General features: G+C 45.6%; 1 protein-coding gene across 1 annotated transcript in view; it reads right to left on the minus strand.

Moving 5' to 3' along the window:
- MED13 (mediator complex subunit 13) overlaps positions 1–17,192 on the minus strand; it is a 45,302-nt gene that overhangs the window by 14,626 nt on the left and 13,484 nt on the right. The window contains exons 3-15 of the mRNA XM_069971786.1: positions 16,551–16,719; positions 11,582–11,727; positions 9,781–9,978; positions 8,839–9,030; positions 7,997–8,159; positions 6,850–6,960; positions 5,731–6,417; positions 4,316–4,526; positions 3,468–3,552; positions 2,555–2,676; positions 2,377–2,464; positions 1,765–1,964; positions 924–1,120 (exon numbers count right to left, since the gene is read on the minus strand). Of these exons, the coding sequence (XP_069827887.1) occupies positions 924–1,120; positions 1,765–1,964; positions 2,377–2,464; positions 2,555–2,676; positions 3,468–3,552; positions 4,316–4,526; positions 5,731–6,417; positions 6,850–6,960; positions 7,997–8,159; positions 8,839–9,030; positions 9,781–9,978; positions 11,582–11,727; positions 16,551–16,719 (2,569 nt within the window). The remainder of the gene's footprint in view (positions 1–923; positions 1,121–1,764; positions 1,965–2,376; positions 2,465–2,554; positions 2,677–3,467; positions 3,553–4,315; positions 4,527–5,730; positions 6,418–6,849; positions 6,961–7,996; positions 8,160–8,838; positions 9,031–9,780; positions 9,979–11,581; positions 11,728–16,550; positions 16,720–17,192) is intronic.

Below are 17,192 nucleotides of genomic sequence, written 5' to 3' on the forward strand. Positions count from 1 at the left end.
AATCACCCCCCTTTTCCCAGGTTAAATAAAAGTAAATAAATAAACATGTTTGGTATCGCCGCGTCCGTAACCGCCCGAACTATTAATTTATCACACTCCTGATCTCGCACGATAAACATCGTCAGCGCAAAAAAAATCCCAAAGTGCAAAATTGCGCATTTTTGGTCGCATCGAAAAAATGTAATAAAAAGCGATCAAAAAGTCGTATATGAGCAATCAAAGCACATGTCATGGCGCAAAACATGACACCTGACACAGCCCCATAGACCAAAGGATAAAAGCGTTATAAGCCGGGGAATGGAGCGATTTTAAGGAACATATATTTTGTAATAATGGTTTGAATTTTTTACAGGCCATCAGATACAATATAAGTTATACATGTTACATATTGTTGTAATCGTAACGACTTAAGGAACATAGATAACAAGTCAGTTTTACCCCAGGGCGAACGGCGTACAAACAAATACCCTCCAAATAAAAGAAATGCTTTTTGTTTTTTCAATTTCACCACTTTGAATTTTTTCCTGGTTTCGCAGTGTACTTTATGCAAAAATTCAGCCCATCATTGCAAAGTACAATTAGTGACGCTAAAAATAAGGATAAGGGCTCATGTGGGTTTCTAGGTGGAAAAATGCAAGTGCTACGTATGTATGTATGGCCTTATATACACAAGGAGGGAAAACCGAAAACGCAAAAACGAAAATTGGCCCCGTCCTTAGAGGGTTAAAGAATAGTCAGAAGCTCGCCGCGTTTCCCTGGGCATGTCACAAGTCGTGTGCAATGCTCAGGTGCAATCCTAACTGATATGGCTGATGTGTGGGCTGTGCCCAGGAAAATGCAGATTCCCAGCATCGGCTGCGGCAGTGCTCTTCATCATGACAATTACCGCTTACAAATAAGATTGTCTTAAATTGAAAACTTACCCATCTTTGATGAAAGGCATTGTGGGCACCGGTGGGAGCAGGTCCAGTTTCCCCACAGTCCAACTGGGACGGTAAATGCACTCATCTGGGAACTTGATGGGTGGCAAGCACTGGCTTGGAAGTGTTCTCAAAGGAGCAAACATGGTACACCCCACCATGACTTGGCATGTTTCAGGTTTGTATACATAGGAGAAATCCTGTGAAGAGGTAAAAGAATCCCAGGTTTTACTTGTGTAACAAAGTTTTATAAATCTGTCAGATGTAATTCACATTCCAAACGTCTGATATTGTTGAATAGATGTAAGGACAAGGAGACACATGGTACCTTTTATATATCCATCTGAATTTCCAGAAGGTAGAAAATGCTTTTAGCCTCCAGTGCAAAGTGTTAGAGAGTCTTTCCCGAGCTCCTGATCTGCGGCAAGCCGGAAACCCTCCTGGCTTCCATATCGGACCCTGCTAGACTGACAGAAGGCTGCAAGCAAGGTCAGCGATAGGAAGGAAGGTGCTTCAGCATGCAGCAGATCAGGAGCTCGGGGAAACCTCTGACGATATGCATCTAACAGTCTCGGCAATATGGGAAGTGAAACACAGACAACAGACTCTTTCAGCAGTTAAGTGAATCTGTCACCTTTCATAGCAGCGCACAAATAAGAGGCATAAAGTACATGGTACTGCTTTGCCTCAGTAACAGAAGTGGGTCTTTAAAATATACACATTACAGGTGACCAGGTAAGATTTCAACATAAGCCTGGCAGCGGCTTATTCCCTCTGCAAAAAGAGTGTGTGTGTGTGTGTATGGCTGCGAGCCGGAGCGTCAAAGAAATGGTTAAACATTCACCTTAATTTCACAATGTTTTGGGCTACAGAATCCTTCATCAACTTCTATTTTGAAATGGGCAGCAATTCCATCGAGCGTCGTTCCTCCCGGTGTAGTGTCAATATTCCCATAGTCTTTGTTGTTCATGTTCATAGGCGAGAAGCCCAAGTGCGGTTCCAAAGAAGGCGGCGTTGGATACATTTTATGAAGATCCACTGTACCTACAAAAGAATGGAATTTGCATGAAGTCATTTGGATTATTATATATGTGTGTGTGTGTGTGGGGGGGGGGGGGGGGGGAGTTATAGAAGATGGTCTAAGGGGTTTCAGGAACACAAATGTGGCTCCTTGTGAACTAGGAAGTTAATAGAAATAGGAGCTTAAACAAATGTCTGCACTTGATATACGATTATTATACAAAGATTTGCATCAAACGCCTCCTCTTCATCCCTACTAGTGAGAGGGGCACACCACAATACGTTTCCTCTCTCAGACCTCTGCCAATGGCTCCAGGCACAGCGCCCACAGGGACATCACATCTCTGCAAACCATTCCGAGGTAATATACAAGAATGACCAATGGTCTAATGTTACAAGCAAACCCACAATCCCAGATAGAAATATAAACAATTACTTATGCAGGACAAGGGGTCCAGGTTCCCAGACTTTGACTCCTTGCTGTTGGTCTTGTCGTCATTGTTAAGAACCCTTTTAGAGCCAGGCTAAGAGAAAACACAGAACAGGAGCATAGAAGAGTTAGGAATGGAAGATTAATACTTAGAGTGCGGTTACATAGAACTATATATATATACCGTGAGCTCATCTTCATCAGAGTTGAAGAGGTTATCCAAATCCGTGTAGGAGACCACGAGATCGGTCTCATGAAAGAGGCTGGTGGAGGCCGTGCGGGCGTGAGCCGCTGATCTCTGCGCATCTGGAAGACAAGACACATCGGTAACCACAAGGCGACTCTCCGGACCCCCAGCCACTGTATGGTGGGCAACGTTTGGTGACAGTTGTCACGCATGAGAATACTAAAGTCCCAGAAGATTAACCCCTTCATGTCCACGTTTACTTTTAAGTTTTCATTTTTTCTCCTCTAGGTTTCTACAGACAGCCATACGAGGGCTTTTATTGTATTTTTGTACTTTCTCATGACTTTTTACTATAAAACGTACAGCCAAACTGAAGAAGAAATGGCGATTTAGCAAACTTTGGGGGATTTTGTCCTTACGCCATGCAGGTTACAGTATAAGTGAGCTGCAGGTTAGAGCCATTACCAATATTTACAGCTTGTGTTTTATTTGATTACTTATACAAGTGACCTATACAATTGTGAAGCATTGCATAGACCAGGGCTCTGCTAAGACTCGGCTTGAGCCAGCACATCAGCAGCAACAGGAGGCAAATATAAACCTACAGCTGCTAATGTGACCCCTCAGCACCCCGCAATCATGTTGTGGGGTACCAATCAGGCACTTGGTATTCAGCCTATTCAATGCTGTGATCACGTCTCGGCACTAGATGACAGCAGGATTAGCTCCGGGGGTCTGCTACACATGGCAGCCGATCTCTGCTGTCTCCCAAGCCCACCCCATGAGCTGGTGTATACAGCTCAATGGCTGACAGTATTTTCCATATCAGAGGCAGCATAACACACCTGGCAGATCTGCTTTTATAATATACTATGTGCATGTGTGTTAGTGAAAGGTTCCCATGTCTCACCTTGTTTCACTGATGGGTTGAATAAGGACATCGCGTCTTCACCTTCTTGGGCTAAAACAGCAACATTAGAGATTCCATCATCTGCCTGAGAAGGAAGATACAACATTAACACAACACATGAAGCATCGATAGAAAAGCCAGAGCACACGTGTTTCCTCTAAAAGGAACAGGGAGGGGGGGGGGGGGGGGGGCAGCGATATGACCAACAGTGGGGCCTGTAAAACCCAAATGATGAGACTGATGACTATGGGCCTGTATTTTATGTAAGACGACACTTTATTAATCCATGATCTCTGTTGGGGAGGCCTCTTACCTATCCTCTACACCGCAATTGCTTTCTTACTATAACAATGGTGTCTTCTGGAGAAAGATCCATTAAGCCGAGACCCGACCACCTCATCCAGCACTCTAACACGGACAGGTTTACAAACAACTAGAGCCACAAGAATCGCTTCAATACAATATCAGCTCTGACCAACAATGGAACAAACACCCAGATTAAAGACAAAAAGTCAGCTTGGATCTTATGGTACTTTTGACAGAAATTTTGTGGTAGTGGGACCCCAAGAGATCACACACTTCTCCCCTATCCCATGTGCAGGTGATAAAAGGGGAACCCCATTAACACAGTTTAAGTACCAAACTAGGCCATATTACTGAATGGATAATGCGACGAAAGAACAAGGACAGAGACACTGATCAGTAGTTATGGGTTGGGGTCTGATAAAGAACAAGCTGGGGGAGGTGCGTGTTCTTGTGGCTCCCTGTCACTTGCCTAAGACGGATGCATCTGACAGGCACACTTTAAAGGGGTCAATAAGGGGTCAAATTAATACAACCAAACATACCTTATGCTTTTTTCCAACTTCTCTTTCATTGACCTGTCTTTCCTTTTTGGCATCAGAGAAAACAAATTCCACATCCCCATCCACAAAAGCGTAAGGATCGGGTTCCTGATCACCATCCAGGACAGCAGTGGGGACGTACTGGTTCTTGCTCTGATACTTGAGGATCAATTCTTCTGAAACTTTCAACGGCTTTTTACATTGCACCATTAACCTTAACAAGAGAGAAGGAGTTACAAAGGAGAACGTTCTACTCATCTACTGCTGTGCTACAAAATGGAGGAACCGGATAGACCGTAAGGTCACATGTTACATGTTCATTACCACCTAAGCCGCTCTGTATAAAATAATTGTCCAAATGCAAAAAATAAAAAATGTCTGTTCCCTGGTCACTGTGTATATAATTTCATTAGCAACAAAGAATGTATTACAAGGAACCATGTGGTGTAAAAGGTTTTAGGATTCTGTATGATTTGCTTTCTCTTACTTTATAAAGTGTCTCACTTCCATTACCTTCAAAAAGAGAACATATGTATATACAAACACTATCTATGTATATACAAACACTATCTATCTATCTATCTATATATATATATATATATTTTTTTTTTTTTATTAGGTTCACATAGCCCATAGACTTTGGGCAAATAGTAACATACTACTGGTTACAACTTCACTAACATTTGTACTCTATTCAAGACTTAAGAGCCTTTTACCAGTCTGGTTATCAGTGAGCAAAGCTGCTAGAAACATGGAGAAATGGAAAAGCGCCCTGATCCTCGGCTGATCACATCTTTTGAACCTGCTTTAAAATGTACTATATAGGCCACATATCTCCCTGTGTAAAAAGGAGGAGATGCACGGCCAATAGCAAAGGGAAACGGACAGCATGGACATGCAAGATTTCAGATCACAAGCAGCTACGTAGCGGGAACAGTTTGCAGTGACTTTGCATGGCAGAATCAATTTGAGGCCGGACAGCACAAACAATCCTTTGTATCATTCGTGCGGCCATGGAAACTGATATCACAGATGTGTATATGTCTATGCTATCAGTATGGAGTATTTTCACAAAGGCAGGGGCAGTCGGAGAGCAAAAGAGCAGGATGTCAGATGACAAGCAGCGCAGAAGTATGCACTGCTTGTGATCTGGAAAATGATAGCACGGAAATATACACATCTGTGATGTCAGTTTATATGGCCGCACGAACGATAATTTGCTGTGTAAAGGTACTGCAAACGGATCTCACTGATCATCGCTCATTTGTGTCCTTGCACAGCCCCATGTTGGCCCGTGTATAAGAACACTTTACTGGTTTTCCATGTAGAAATAAGCTAATGAATTCAACTAGGTGTTATATTATTTATTCAAGAGGAATCACTGAACTCACAAAAGATGTAAGATTTTTAGTACTTACTCCGTGACAGAAGTATTTTCCTTTCCAGAAGGACCAAAACCATCATCTCGGATTTTATCATTTGGAAGTGACGGAGGAAGAAACTCAGATTCCTTTTTCTTTGGGACCTTGTAATACTTCCAGGTGTTGTCACTTTCACCTTCCTCCAAATGAACTGCTGTGCCAAGATAGATTGTTGGTTCCAGGACTTCGGTGAAAGGAGGTGCAAAGGACTGAGACAAGCCATCGATGCGTTCATCTATTGCTTTAGCAGGAATTAGAGGGTCTGGAGTCGGCATCTGATAGAAATGCTGACTCTGAGGTGTGGAGGGATTCTTTATACTTTCACCACCATCATCTAAAACCTCACAGGGATGAGGACTCAAAGGAGGAGGCTGAGGTGAATTGCTCATCTCATTGCCATGCAATTGAGGAGTTTTTGCTACATCACTTGGCCGCATATTCGAGAAGCGTCCTCTGCTATCTTGGGAGCGAATTCCAAGTCTCTGGCTTGTAGTATCTGTTTCCATGCTGACATCATCACCAAGTGAGATACGATGATGGAATGGAGTAAGTGGACGCTTCTGAGGTTTGTCGCCTTTTTCCGGCTTCTCATTAGTCTTGTGCTTTTGAGCCGCTTGCTGCTGGGGCCCGGCAGGCGTCACCACACACGGCTGGCCAGAATTTCTCTGCTTGAGATTTTTGTGCCTAAAGTATAAAAGCAAAAAACAAAAAGCACACGAGTAAACATATGCCACAATGTCACAATGCAAAGCCAATATGGCAGCTTAATAGGTGGCCCTAAATACCACACAGGATAACAGCCGGCTGTCCAGCTGACGTCACCGGAGGCAGCACAGTATAGCAGCCGGCTATCCAGCTGACGTCACCGGAGGCAGCACAGTATAGCAGCCGGCTGTCCAGCTTACGTCACCGGGTGCAGCACAGTATAGCAGCCGGCTGTCCAGCTGACGTCACCGGAGGCAACACAGTATAGCAGCCGGCTGTCCAGCTTACGTCACCGGAGGCAGCACAGTATAGCAGCCGGCTGTCTAGCTGACGTCACCGGAGGCAGCACAGTGGGCCTGTATATCTAACGCAAAGCTTCAGTCAGTTGTGAGACATGTAATGTGTGCGCACCTTGAACAGACACAAGTTGTTCTTTGTGTGGCTTCTACAAAATCCCAGGTTGTGGCTTTGTCAGATGTCTCCTCATCGCACACGCCATTTGAAGTGGCTGAAAACTTCCTTCTGTATTATAAAAAAAAAAAAAGGTATACACTAATAAACCGGAAAGATTATACGATAAACCTACATAAAAAGTGAACCACGTTAATGGCTTAAAGGGGTTATCAAGGATTAGAAAACAGATGTTCTCTTCTTAACTTGCCCTCAGGTTTGTTCATGGTATTGCACCTAAGGGACAATGACACCAAGCTGTAATACCACAAACAATTTAAAAGGACAGGACTGATGCAGTGTGCGGAATAAAAACGGTTTCTTGGATAACGACCTTAAATAAATTTTGGGGGTTTCATTTTGACAAGATTCACTATGCAGCACAAATGACAAGTTTAGATATAGGACACTGTAGGGTGTATATAAAAGGGATATGTTCACATACAGTATTCTTCCACACAAAATGCTGCAAGTCCTCAGGGTCATGTATAATCAGCCTAAGAGTATAGTGTTGGCAAACCTGGGGATATAACTCCCAAATACTATGGAAACCCAACCGCATACTGGCTGCAGAGGTGCCAATAACCACCGATATGCCATGGCTACCAGCAATGCAGCATTAAAAGGGTTTAAAGCTGGATCCCAGGAAGGAACCTTTATCTATAACTGTTCAATCTAATAAAAAAAAAAAACTAAAAATCTTTATATATTCACTATCTTTGCCCCCTGCACGGTCCCAGGGCCGCTGTACAGCACTTCCTGTGCTTGGAGTCGGCACCTAGTAAAGCAAGCTAATAGCATAAGCCTCCCCCAAACACAGGAAGTCCCACACAGGGGGCCAAATGTTCCACCCTGGAATATCCCTTCAACAAAAGGGATGAGTGTCACCTCTGATCCCGGCCGTCACAGCAGTGTCTGAGCTGTAATAGATAGTCAACACCTGCTAAGGATGCTGTAAGCCAAGATCCTGAGCGTGTGACATCCCTGCAGCATATATGTGTGGCTCTTGGCACCCACTACCTAGCGAGAGCCTGTGAAATGTATGGCGGCTGTTGCCAAGGAGGTAAATGTTTTCGAGTCTGCATTGTTTGGCTGGAGCAAAGCTTACTTGTTCTGGGATCTGTTCATGTTGCACTCTTGCCAAACTCTATCAACCACTTGGTTTGCCAATTTTCTTGGTATTTTACCACCATGATGACTCGTGCTATCGGAATTAAAACAATCAGAAACAGATGGAAACTTCATCCACTTCTGTGCAGACTGGACATCATCTGGAGGAAATGAAAAAAAAAAAAAAAAAAAAAAAAAAGTGTTGTGATTAGAAAAAAAAAGTAAGTTACAAAATAAAAGCAAATAGAAAAAAATAAAAAAAGTATTCAATGTCCATTTAGAAAACCCTTCTCTCAAATTCATCCCAGAAAATTGAAAAATCACAGTGAGAGGAAGTGCGAAATGTATTTTATAAAAAATATATTCTTCGACTTCATGAAGTTTTGGTGCACGCCATGTTTAAAAGGGGCGCACAGGCACTACTTATAACACCTCTACTTCTTAAACCTGAAGAGAAAGCCAAGCTGTCAAGTCTTCTGACAAGATGGCTCTGCCGGGGGCATACATACAATGCCAGCTGAATGGTACTGGAAACCTCATATACAAATATATCTCAGGAGTATCTCGGAGAGCCATGGGCAGTATGAGGAGGGGGTACATGTCTGCAATTTTTTGGACCTTACGGAGCAGGAAGGCAAGTAATGGATTTGTTCCTCAGCCGGCATGGTCTGTCACTATCATGCCAGCGGCAGGGAAAAGCTCAATCGCGGCAGCTCTGTTATTACAGTGCCATGGCAATTCAAAGAGTTTCCCCGCTGCCAGCGTGATATTGACACCTTATTTATACAATGAATATGAAACTCAGGTCAATCTGATGCATTTTACATCTGCAAGTCTTACTTGTTTGAACTTCTTCAGGGGATGTCGGTGGTGTCAAAGTTACTGAAGACATGGCTGGATCTCGAGAAGAAGCAGGCACTTGAACACCTAAACACGTGTTTGAGCAATGAGTGGCCCCAGCTGAACTGACTGTAGGGATGTCTGACTGGGGGACAAGCACAAAGCATGCTGGGTAGACCATTCGAACACCAGCTAGAAAACACAAAAACAGATTAATACAGCTGAAGGCCATCACTTCACTCAACATTTATTGATCTATGAAAAGCAAATCCACATGAATTGGAAGATACAGAAGAGTTGTGTGTGAGCAATGCTAAATACACAATTACATTTCTATACAGTTTGTTGACTGGAGAAGTTGGATGCCACCCCAGCATTCCCAGGTCAAATGGATACAACATATGGCTGGCAGTTCTAGGGCGCATCCAACTCCTCCAGCCACATATCAAGCGTTTGGGTTCAGAGAATGTTCAGTAAGTCCTCTCGCACTACCCACTATGCTTGGAGTATGACACGATATAATACAATTATTGGAGAAGATTGATAGCGTGGGCACAACTACTCTCCACCTCTGCTCCAGCGCATGTTGCTCAGCAGTAATGGACATCGGGTTTGCGCTCATCAACAAAGAACACAGTCTCTCAAAAACATCCAGAGAAGAAAAGGGTTGTGGCACTCACCAGCATCTTATTCAGACGGCAGGTAACAGAGTGCAGCGGGACAACAGCTGTTTGTGTGATTACACAGGCGTTACCTTGGCCATGTGATGAGGTGTAATCACACACAACAGCTGTTGTCTCACTGCATTTTGCTACCTGCCCTCTGATACGGGTGAGTGCCACAACCCTTTCTTCTCTGGATGTTTAGGATAATAATCACAAATACGGAAACAAACAGCTCGAGGTTCAAAAAACGAGAACACAAAAAAGAATTGGAACTCACCGACGAGAACCTCGACAGCTGCCAATGAATCGTCCTCCCAGTCCATTTCCTCTTGTTTTTCGTCTGGGCACTCTTTTACAGTGGATGAAATGGGATAGAACTGTTTCCATTCGCCTATTAGTTTCTTGGTAGAAGAATCAGACATCTTGAATGATTGCCCTGTGAGGGTTCCACTTAATCCAAACGGACTCAAGATGACTGAGGAAAAAATAAACTGAAGTTACGTACAAGACTAAAATGTATAAAATCATTACATACTCGAGGCTTGTTACAGAGGACCTGTAGCTAAGCTAATGAGATGGAACATCACTAAAAAGCCCGGACCAGCTGTCACTCAGTCAACACATATAGCAAAAGGAGAAATGGACACATGGATACTGGGTATATAGGGAGGGGGACCAGGAAAATGGGGTGGGAAGGGCATGATGGGTGTGTCTCATAAGAATATATTAAGTGTGTGTGTGTGTGTGTAAGTGTGTGTGTGTGTAAGTGTGTGTGTGTGTGTGTGTAAGTGTGTGTGTGTAAGTGTGTGTGTGTGTAAGTGTGTGTGTGTGTGTGTGTGTGTAAGTGTGTGTGTGTAAGTGTGTGTGTGTGTGTAAGTGTGTGTGTGTGTGTGTAAGTGTGTGTAAGTGTGTGTGTGTGTGTAAGTGTGTGTGTGTGTGTGTGTAAGTGTGTGTGTGTGTAAGTGTGTGTGTGTGTAAGTGTGTGTGTGTGTGTAAGTGTGTGTGTGTAAGTGTGTGTGTAAGTGTGTGTGTGTGTGTAAGTGTGTGTGTGTGTGTAAGTGTGTGTGTGTGTAAGTGTGTGTGTGTGTAAGTGTGTGTGTGTGTGTGTAAGTGTGTGTGTGTGTGTGTAAGTGTGTGTGTAAGTGTGTGTGTGTGGGTGGGTAACTTCATAACCAAAGAAACAAACAATTTGAAGACCAATAGTGTCCAAACAAGTTCCCAGAGAGTCTTGTTAGTTTCTTGAGATGCCCTCCAGTCCCTCAGATTGGTAAGGTTCTCAGTTATCTGACAATTCGGTTAATAGTCAGTAGGGTGTAACTCTAATTTTAATAATGGAAGCGAATACCAAGTGATGGGCATGAGCGTAGAGTCATGAGGTGTGGATAAGACATACACAGCCCTCAATGTAAACTAAGTTCACTCCCATCTGACTATAGAAAAGAGCATATAAACTGAAAAGGCGTGCAAGGGTCCTTTCACACGGCCTGGCATGAGGCCCTACAAAGATGCAAACCAGCACCAATCAGCGAGGTCAGCGCTCATTTTCAGCACCTTTACGTGGCACAATTTATTGAGCAGCCAGGTCACACAAACGTTCTCTGTATCAGTGGTGCGGCTGTGGCCACGGAAACTGACAGCACAGATATGCCGATCTCCAGTCCTGCTCTTAGACCACTCCATCTCCCCAGCTGTCAATCATTATGGGGGAGGCGGCAGACGGTGAACTGGGAACTGACAGCTTGGATACACGTGTATCAGAACGGTCAGTTTCCTTTTGTTATAGGCCGGACATCCCGTTTACACAGGAAGATGAGCAGCCTGACCGAAAGATGTGATCAGCTGAGGATCAGACGTTCACTAGCTCCTCAGCTGATCAATGTCACTTTTACACGGCCGGATTATCAGCCAGAACAGCATATTTGGCAACGCTCCTGGACGATAATCGGCCTGTGTAAAATGCCCTTAATGAAAGATCTCAGTTTTATCGGGTCGGCTGCAGATCATCTAATCAGGCAGCATGTAAGCTGTCCATGAAGAGGGGAGCGGTCAGATTAGGGTCAGGCTCGGACGTCTCTTACCTTGGAACGGGCTACTTGACTGCTGGGCTAGGTTCAGGTGCTCCTCGCTGAGCAGGTAGACCGGTTGGTGCTGGTTGATTTCGACACTTGTGCAAACGTTGCTGTCCCCATGAAGAAAGAAGGTGAACGAGCAGGACAAATGCTCACTGAAACCAAAAGGAGATTTTTTTTATATTAAAAATAAAATGCAAACGGACAGTACAGCCAGCAAACATCCTATTTCTTCAGTCCTTCCTTCCGTATTCCTGACTACTACCCCCATCTCTCCCTTAGATGAGCGCTGACCGGAACAAACTTTGCAGCTGCAGAAACAATCTATACGGATACTACGGAGCGTTACTGGTGAGGATACTGGTTTATTAAAACAAAGCCACATGAAGGGATACCAAGTTTCTGCTGTAACTACACGATTTGCCGGCACAAAGTGTATGGGGCTCGCCCCATAGAAAACACTGGAATATTTGGCCGTGCTGTCTGTTCCAGAGTACGAGGACGGGAGAGAGAAATAACGGCCAGACAATCGGTTGATAAATGTGTACGGCCATCTTCAGAGCACATAGAACAAACATAACATTTATTCAGGCCGTGTGCAGTCAGGGCCTAGGGTGCTGTGTGCCCCAGGACCGCAGCGCCTCTTAGCTGGGAGTGCCGGCTGCCTTGCTGTGACTGGGCGACCTAAGTGCCGTGAAGGAATAACAGTGCCGAGATAAGCGTGGTTCTGTCACTTGCCTCTACAGCGCACTATGCCAGCGCCGGAATCCCACGTGTGGCTCACCGTGCCGAGCCCTATTACCCAACTAGAGGCCCAGACTATGACAAATGATATGATAAGAGTGACGGCCGTCCAGTCACCATTCTGGGGATGACCAATCGGCTTTGTGAGTCCGCTGATACGTACAGGATGGGCGGTAGATTTGATGCCGTGTTCCATCATTTAGTTACACTGATATTTGTAGAACGTCCTGGACGTGTGAACGGCCTGCTCTTACTGAGCTCATCACAGATGACATCCTGCCAAGCAGCGCATACACCCCCAGCGGATACTACAAACCAACACAACCAGGCATAAGGCTACAATAACACAGTGGCGGTGCGATGTGACGGCACATCTACACTCCATGTAAAACATTACTTATTACAGCTCCTAAAAGAGAAAACAAGACGGCCGCCAGCCAGAGCTGGAAAGCGACCAAGGACAAGAAAAACAAACAGGATCCATCCCGCTTGGGAGCTCCGGCCGCTCACTGCCCAACTACGAGTCTCCTGGACCCGCCGAGACCCTCACATAGCAGCCACCTCTATGATATTATAATTGGAGAAGATTTAACGCATGATGTTTTTATACATCAAGTGTCAGGAAGTTATAGACTCGTAAACGACAGTTATTAAAAAATCTCCAGTCTTCCAGTACTTATCAGCTGCTGTATGTCCTGCAGGAAGTAGTGTATTCTCTCCAGTCTGACACAGTGCCCTCTGCTGCCACCTCTGTCTCCTCAGATCAGGAGAAGTTTTCTATGGGGATTTGCTGCTGCTCTGGACAGTTCCTGACCTGGACAGAGGTGGCAGCAGAGAGCACTGTGTCAGACTGGAGAGAATACATCACTTCCTGCAGGACATACAGCAACAGATAAGTACTGGAAGACTGGAGTTTTTTTTGTAATAAAAAGTAAACTTACAAATCTGTGTAACCTTTTGACAGTCAATTGAGAAATATTTCCCCCCCCTGGAGTGCCCCTTTAAATGCTTTTAGTGGCACATAAATGTTAGTTTTTGTGACTACTACGGCCAGGTTCACATGTACCATATCCACAGCAGATCTTAGCTGTGAGTTTGCAGTGAAATTGTCATCACGCTGTGAGTATATCAGTCACGCCTTTAACCCCCTGCGGCCCAGGTAGACACTTTACCAGGTCCCCGCTCCGGCTTGCTTCGGGGCTCCCGGCGCTCAGCCAATCAGTGCACTGTGGCGGGACAGCAAACAGATTGGCTGAGCACTGGGAGACACAGGAAGCCCCAAAGGAAGCCGGAGAGGGGACCCAGTAAGGTATGTACCTGGGCCATAGGGGGTTAAGGGCTACGACTGACATATGTCATTACATTGAAATGAATGCGAAGGTATCTGCAGCAGATTTCTCTGCAAACTCAGTGTGTGAAATCCGCTGCAGATACGATACGTGTGAATCCGGCCAAAAACTGAATTTTACACACACACACACACACACACACACACACTAACACACACAGACACAGACACACACACACACACACACACACACTACACTCACACATGATTTGTCGCTTACAGATTGTCGGTCAAGGTTGCCATTTATCACTGACCAGACTAGTGCAGACCAGGGGAATGACCGTCATCAAGGAGATCAAGTCTGTCAGACGGAAAAGTAACGGCTCAAATACAGTGACAGGTGGTCCCCCGTTCTGTAGCTGCCGCTAGTAACCTTGATGGTCAATTGTGTGATGATAAAAAGATGCCGACAGGCAGCGGATCGTGTCTAACAAGTCTACCAGCCACCGAGAACCTCTAGAACAGACTGTGGAACAGATACAGATCGGGAGGGAGAAGGGAAATTATTCCCCGAGTGTCAATGCTTAAAAGGTATACGACATATAAGCGGTCCAAGCGGAGATTTCTTTGGCTTCCGTCTGAAATATTAAATCCCATTAAAATATTTGGCATTGTAAGCAGTTTGTAGACTATACATGAAACCAAGCACATTGCACTTTGCTGGGTTCTCTCACACACTGCGACCTTTGGTCCTTTGTGCCCCCATGGACCTGGATGGCTGATCACTGAATGCCCAATGAGTAGGAAGCCATGAAGGACGGGCCCATCTGTGCAGTGGCACTAGGTCTCAGAAAGGGACGCTGCTTAGAAACTACATATACACTTATGGAACTAATCTACAGAAACTCTGACCCACACTCACAGCAATTGTGTATACTTCCCATCCGTGTAATACCTGGCATATTCCCTCTACGTGGACTCCTGACTTCCACATGATGGGCCTGACCCATACCCCGCAGCTGCTGGATGACTTCAGAAGACGACAGCTGCAGAGACTAGAATCAAGGACCACCGAGCTGCCACAACTACATGGACAGGAGCTGCTTACTGCTCACATATCCCACCACAAAGGCAACGCAACCTCAGCGTCCCGGGAACAGCAGCCTCTTAAGGCTTTCCTGGCTGCCATGATAGAAGCCCGCTGACAGCCTGCCGATGGTGGTCATCTAACTATATTCAGCTCCTCTGGTTTCCCCCAACTCACCAACACTTCCCCTTCCCATCCAGACCTCCAGGACTTCCAGGTTCAGTGCAGTCATGTTGCCTCACCTGTCTGCTTGGCGAGTCAAAGCGGCTTCAACAATATCTCAGTCACTGACAGGCCAAGAAGGCAGGTCCTATGGGGTCAGGCCTGGTCCGGAGGCACATTTTAGTTTTGGACAAGTCCTGTAACAGTACACTGCAATACATGTGTGTTGCACTGAACTAAGCAAGTTATAGCAAAATAAACATATACATTATACACACACACATATACATTCTCCGGAGAACCCCTTTAAGGCCAAATCTGCCCTTTCCTGAACAAGTGATAAGTAAAGCAAATAAGGGGCTTGTTAATAGTGTCCGAAGCGAGTGTCCAGCCATCTTTCCATGACACATGGACCTCGCTGCTACCATGAGGATCTTAAGTAAAACCTCATATTGTGAGGAAAGACGTGAGCGCGGCTTTCAGCTCCTGAAGTTTATCCCAAGCTGCCCTACTTTCCGCCTCTCCCCCCCTCCAGCTGTCCGCTGTCACAGCCTCGCATAGTCATGTGTACGCGGCATTGTCCAGCATATCCACTGACTGATGGTCGGTCACTGCCGAAACACCAAGCAGCTTCATTACTGTGGAACATGGAGACATTTTAAAGGGAATAAACCAACTCTAACCCCCTCGTGTAAACCAGTTACCTTGTTGTTCCGGTTTCACTGTATTACATAAAATTGCGTATATGCGCAGTCGCTGCTTATTCCCCCGACTCAAATGGGAAGTAGATTCATTGTTGCTCAGAAATAAAATATAAAGCGGACGTTTTGCACAGCTGTTTGCCACCTGATCACCAGGACTAATATTGCTGATAAATATTCCTTGATGTCATAAAAACTACAACCCTCAAGGAATTCAGGATGGGAACTTTATGAACCCATCAGGTGATTCACAAAACAGAAAGCAAAGTGGGACAAGAAATTTACCAATTTCTACTTTTACCCAAATTAAAATGAACCCTTTTTACTATGACATTTTTTCCATCTGCAGATACCAATACTACTTTGTAACCAGACTCTTCCATCATTTCTGCTAGGAGGGCCTGGTATGGGAGACACAGCGGCCGTGTATGTGCACAGGATTGGCCATGAGACACGCTCTTTACTCGCTTCCGTTCTCCCAGCTGCATGGTCGGCGCTCGCTCATGATAACCGCAGGGACGTTCTGGGAGGAGAGGGAAGCAGACACATCCACCTCATCTCCAGAAGGTTTGCAGTAACTTCACACTTAACGCTGCAAGGGTCTCTTTCACAATCCAACATTGTTTCTTGCAATTTTTCCCATAAAGAAAGTAGAAGAAATGCCGCAATTCTAAAACCTATAACCTAAAGGTAAATGTGTCAACCAACATAGCAGACCCAAAGCTGAGACAAGGCAGGGCATGTATTGTACCATATAGATGTTATTACTGAACGAATGCCAAGAATCTGCGAGAAACAACATTACAGGAGAAGTCCCGGCATGTGAAGGGATAAATCCTGGAGCCTATCACCTCTCGCTGTGCCTGCCATGGGCAGCGTAAGCAATGACTGACTGTATGTTCTGCCGCTGTGAGATTTGTGAAATGGCCGACTTTACCAACAGCAGCAAACTGGTCAGTAAGTGGGGCGGCCCCTTCACATAAGTGCTAAACTCACCTTTTATTCACTGGTTTTTCATCTTTTTCATATGGTTTCACAAACCATTTACCGATTCGTACAAAATTTCGGTTCATTAAACAGCGCTCAAGCAGGTTATGGATCGCCTTAAATAGCAGAGTGCGACAATCGTAGGAGAGTCCATTGTCCCAGCTACCATCTTCCTCCACTAAAAAGAGAGAAAAAAAATAAATGAAGGAAAAGCACATACAAATCCATCAGCAAAACACAAGCGTTCATCAGGCCTAGTGATAGGCAGTCACCAGTGCGCACCCATCACCCAGCGTGTCAGGGTGCGCACCCCCCCCCCCCTCAGCGTGTCAGGGTGCACCCCCCCTCCTCAGCAGAGTGCGACAATCGTAGGAGAGTCCATTGTCCCAGCTACCATCTTCCTCCAGCGTGTCAGGGTGCGCCTCCCCCCCTCAGCGTGTCAGGGTGCGCCCCCCCCCCCCCTCAGCGTGTCAGGGTGCCCCCCCTCCCTCAGCGTGTCAGGGTGCGCACCCCCCCCCCCCTCAGCGTGTCAGGGTGTGCACCCCCTCCCCCCTCAGCGTGTCAGGGTGCGCACCCCCTCCCCCCTCAGCGTGTCAGGGTGCGCACCCCCTCCCCCCTCAGCGTGTCAGGGTGCGCACCCCCTCCCCCCTC

The sequence above is a fragment of the Dendropsophus ebraccatus genome, chromosome 5 (genome assembly GCF_027789765.1).
Source record: "Dendropsophus ebraccatus isolate aDenEbr1 chromosome 5, aDenEbr1.pat, whole genome shotgun sequence".
NCBI classification, from domain to species: domain Eukaryota; kingdom Metazoa; phylum Chordata; class Amphibia; order Anura; family Hylidae; genus Dendropsophus; species Dendropsophus ebraccatus.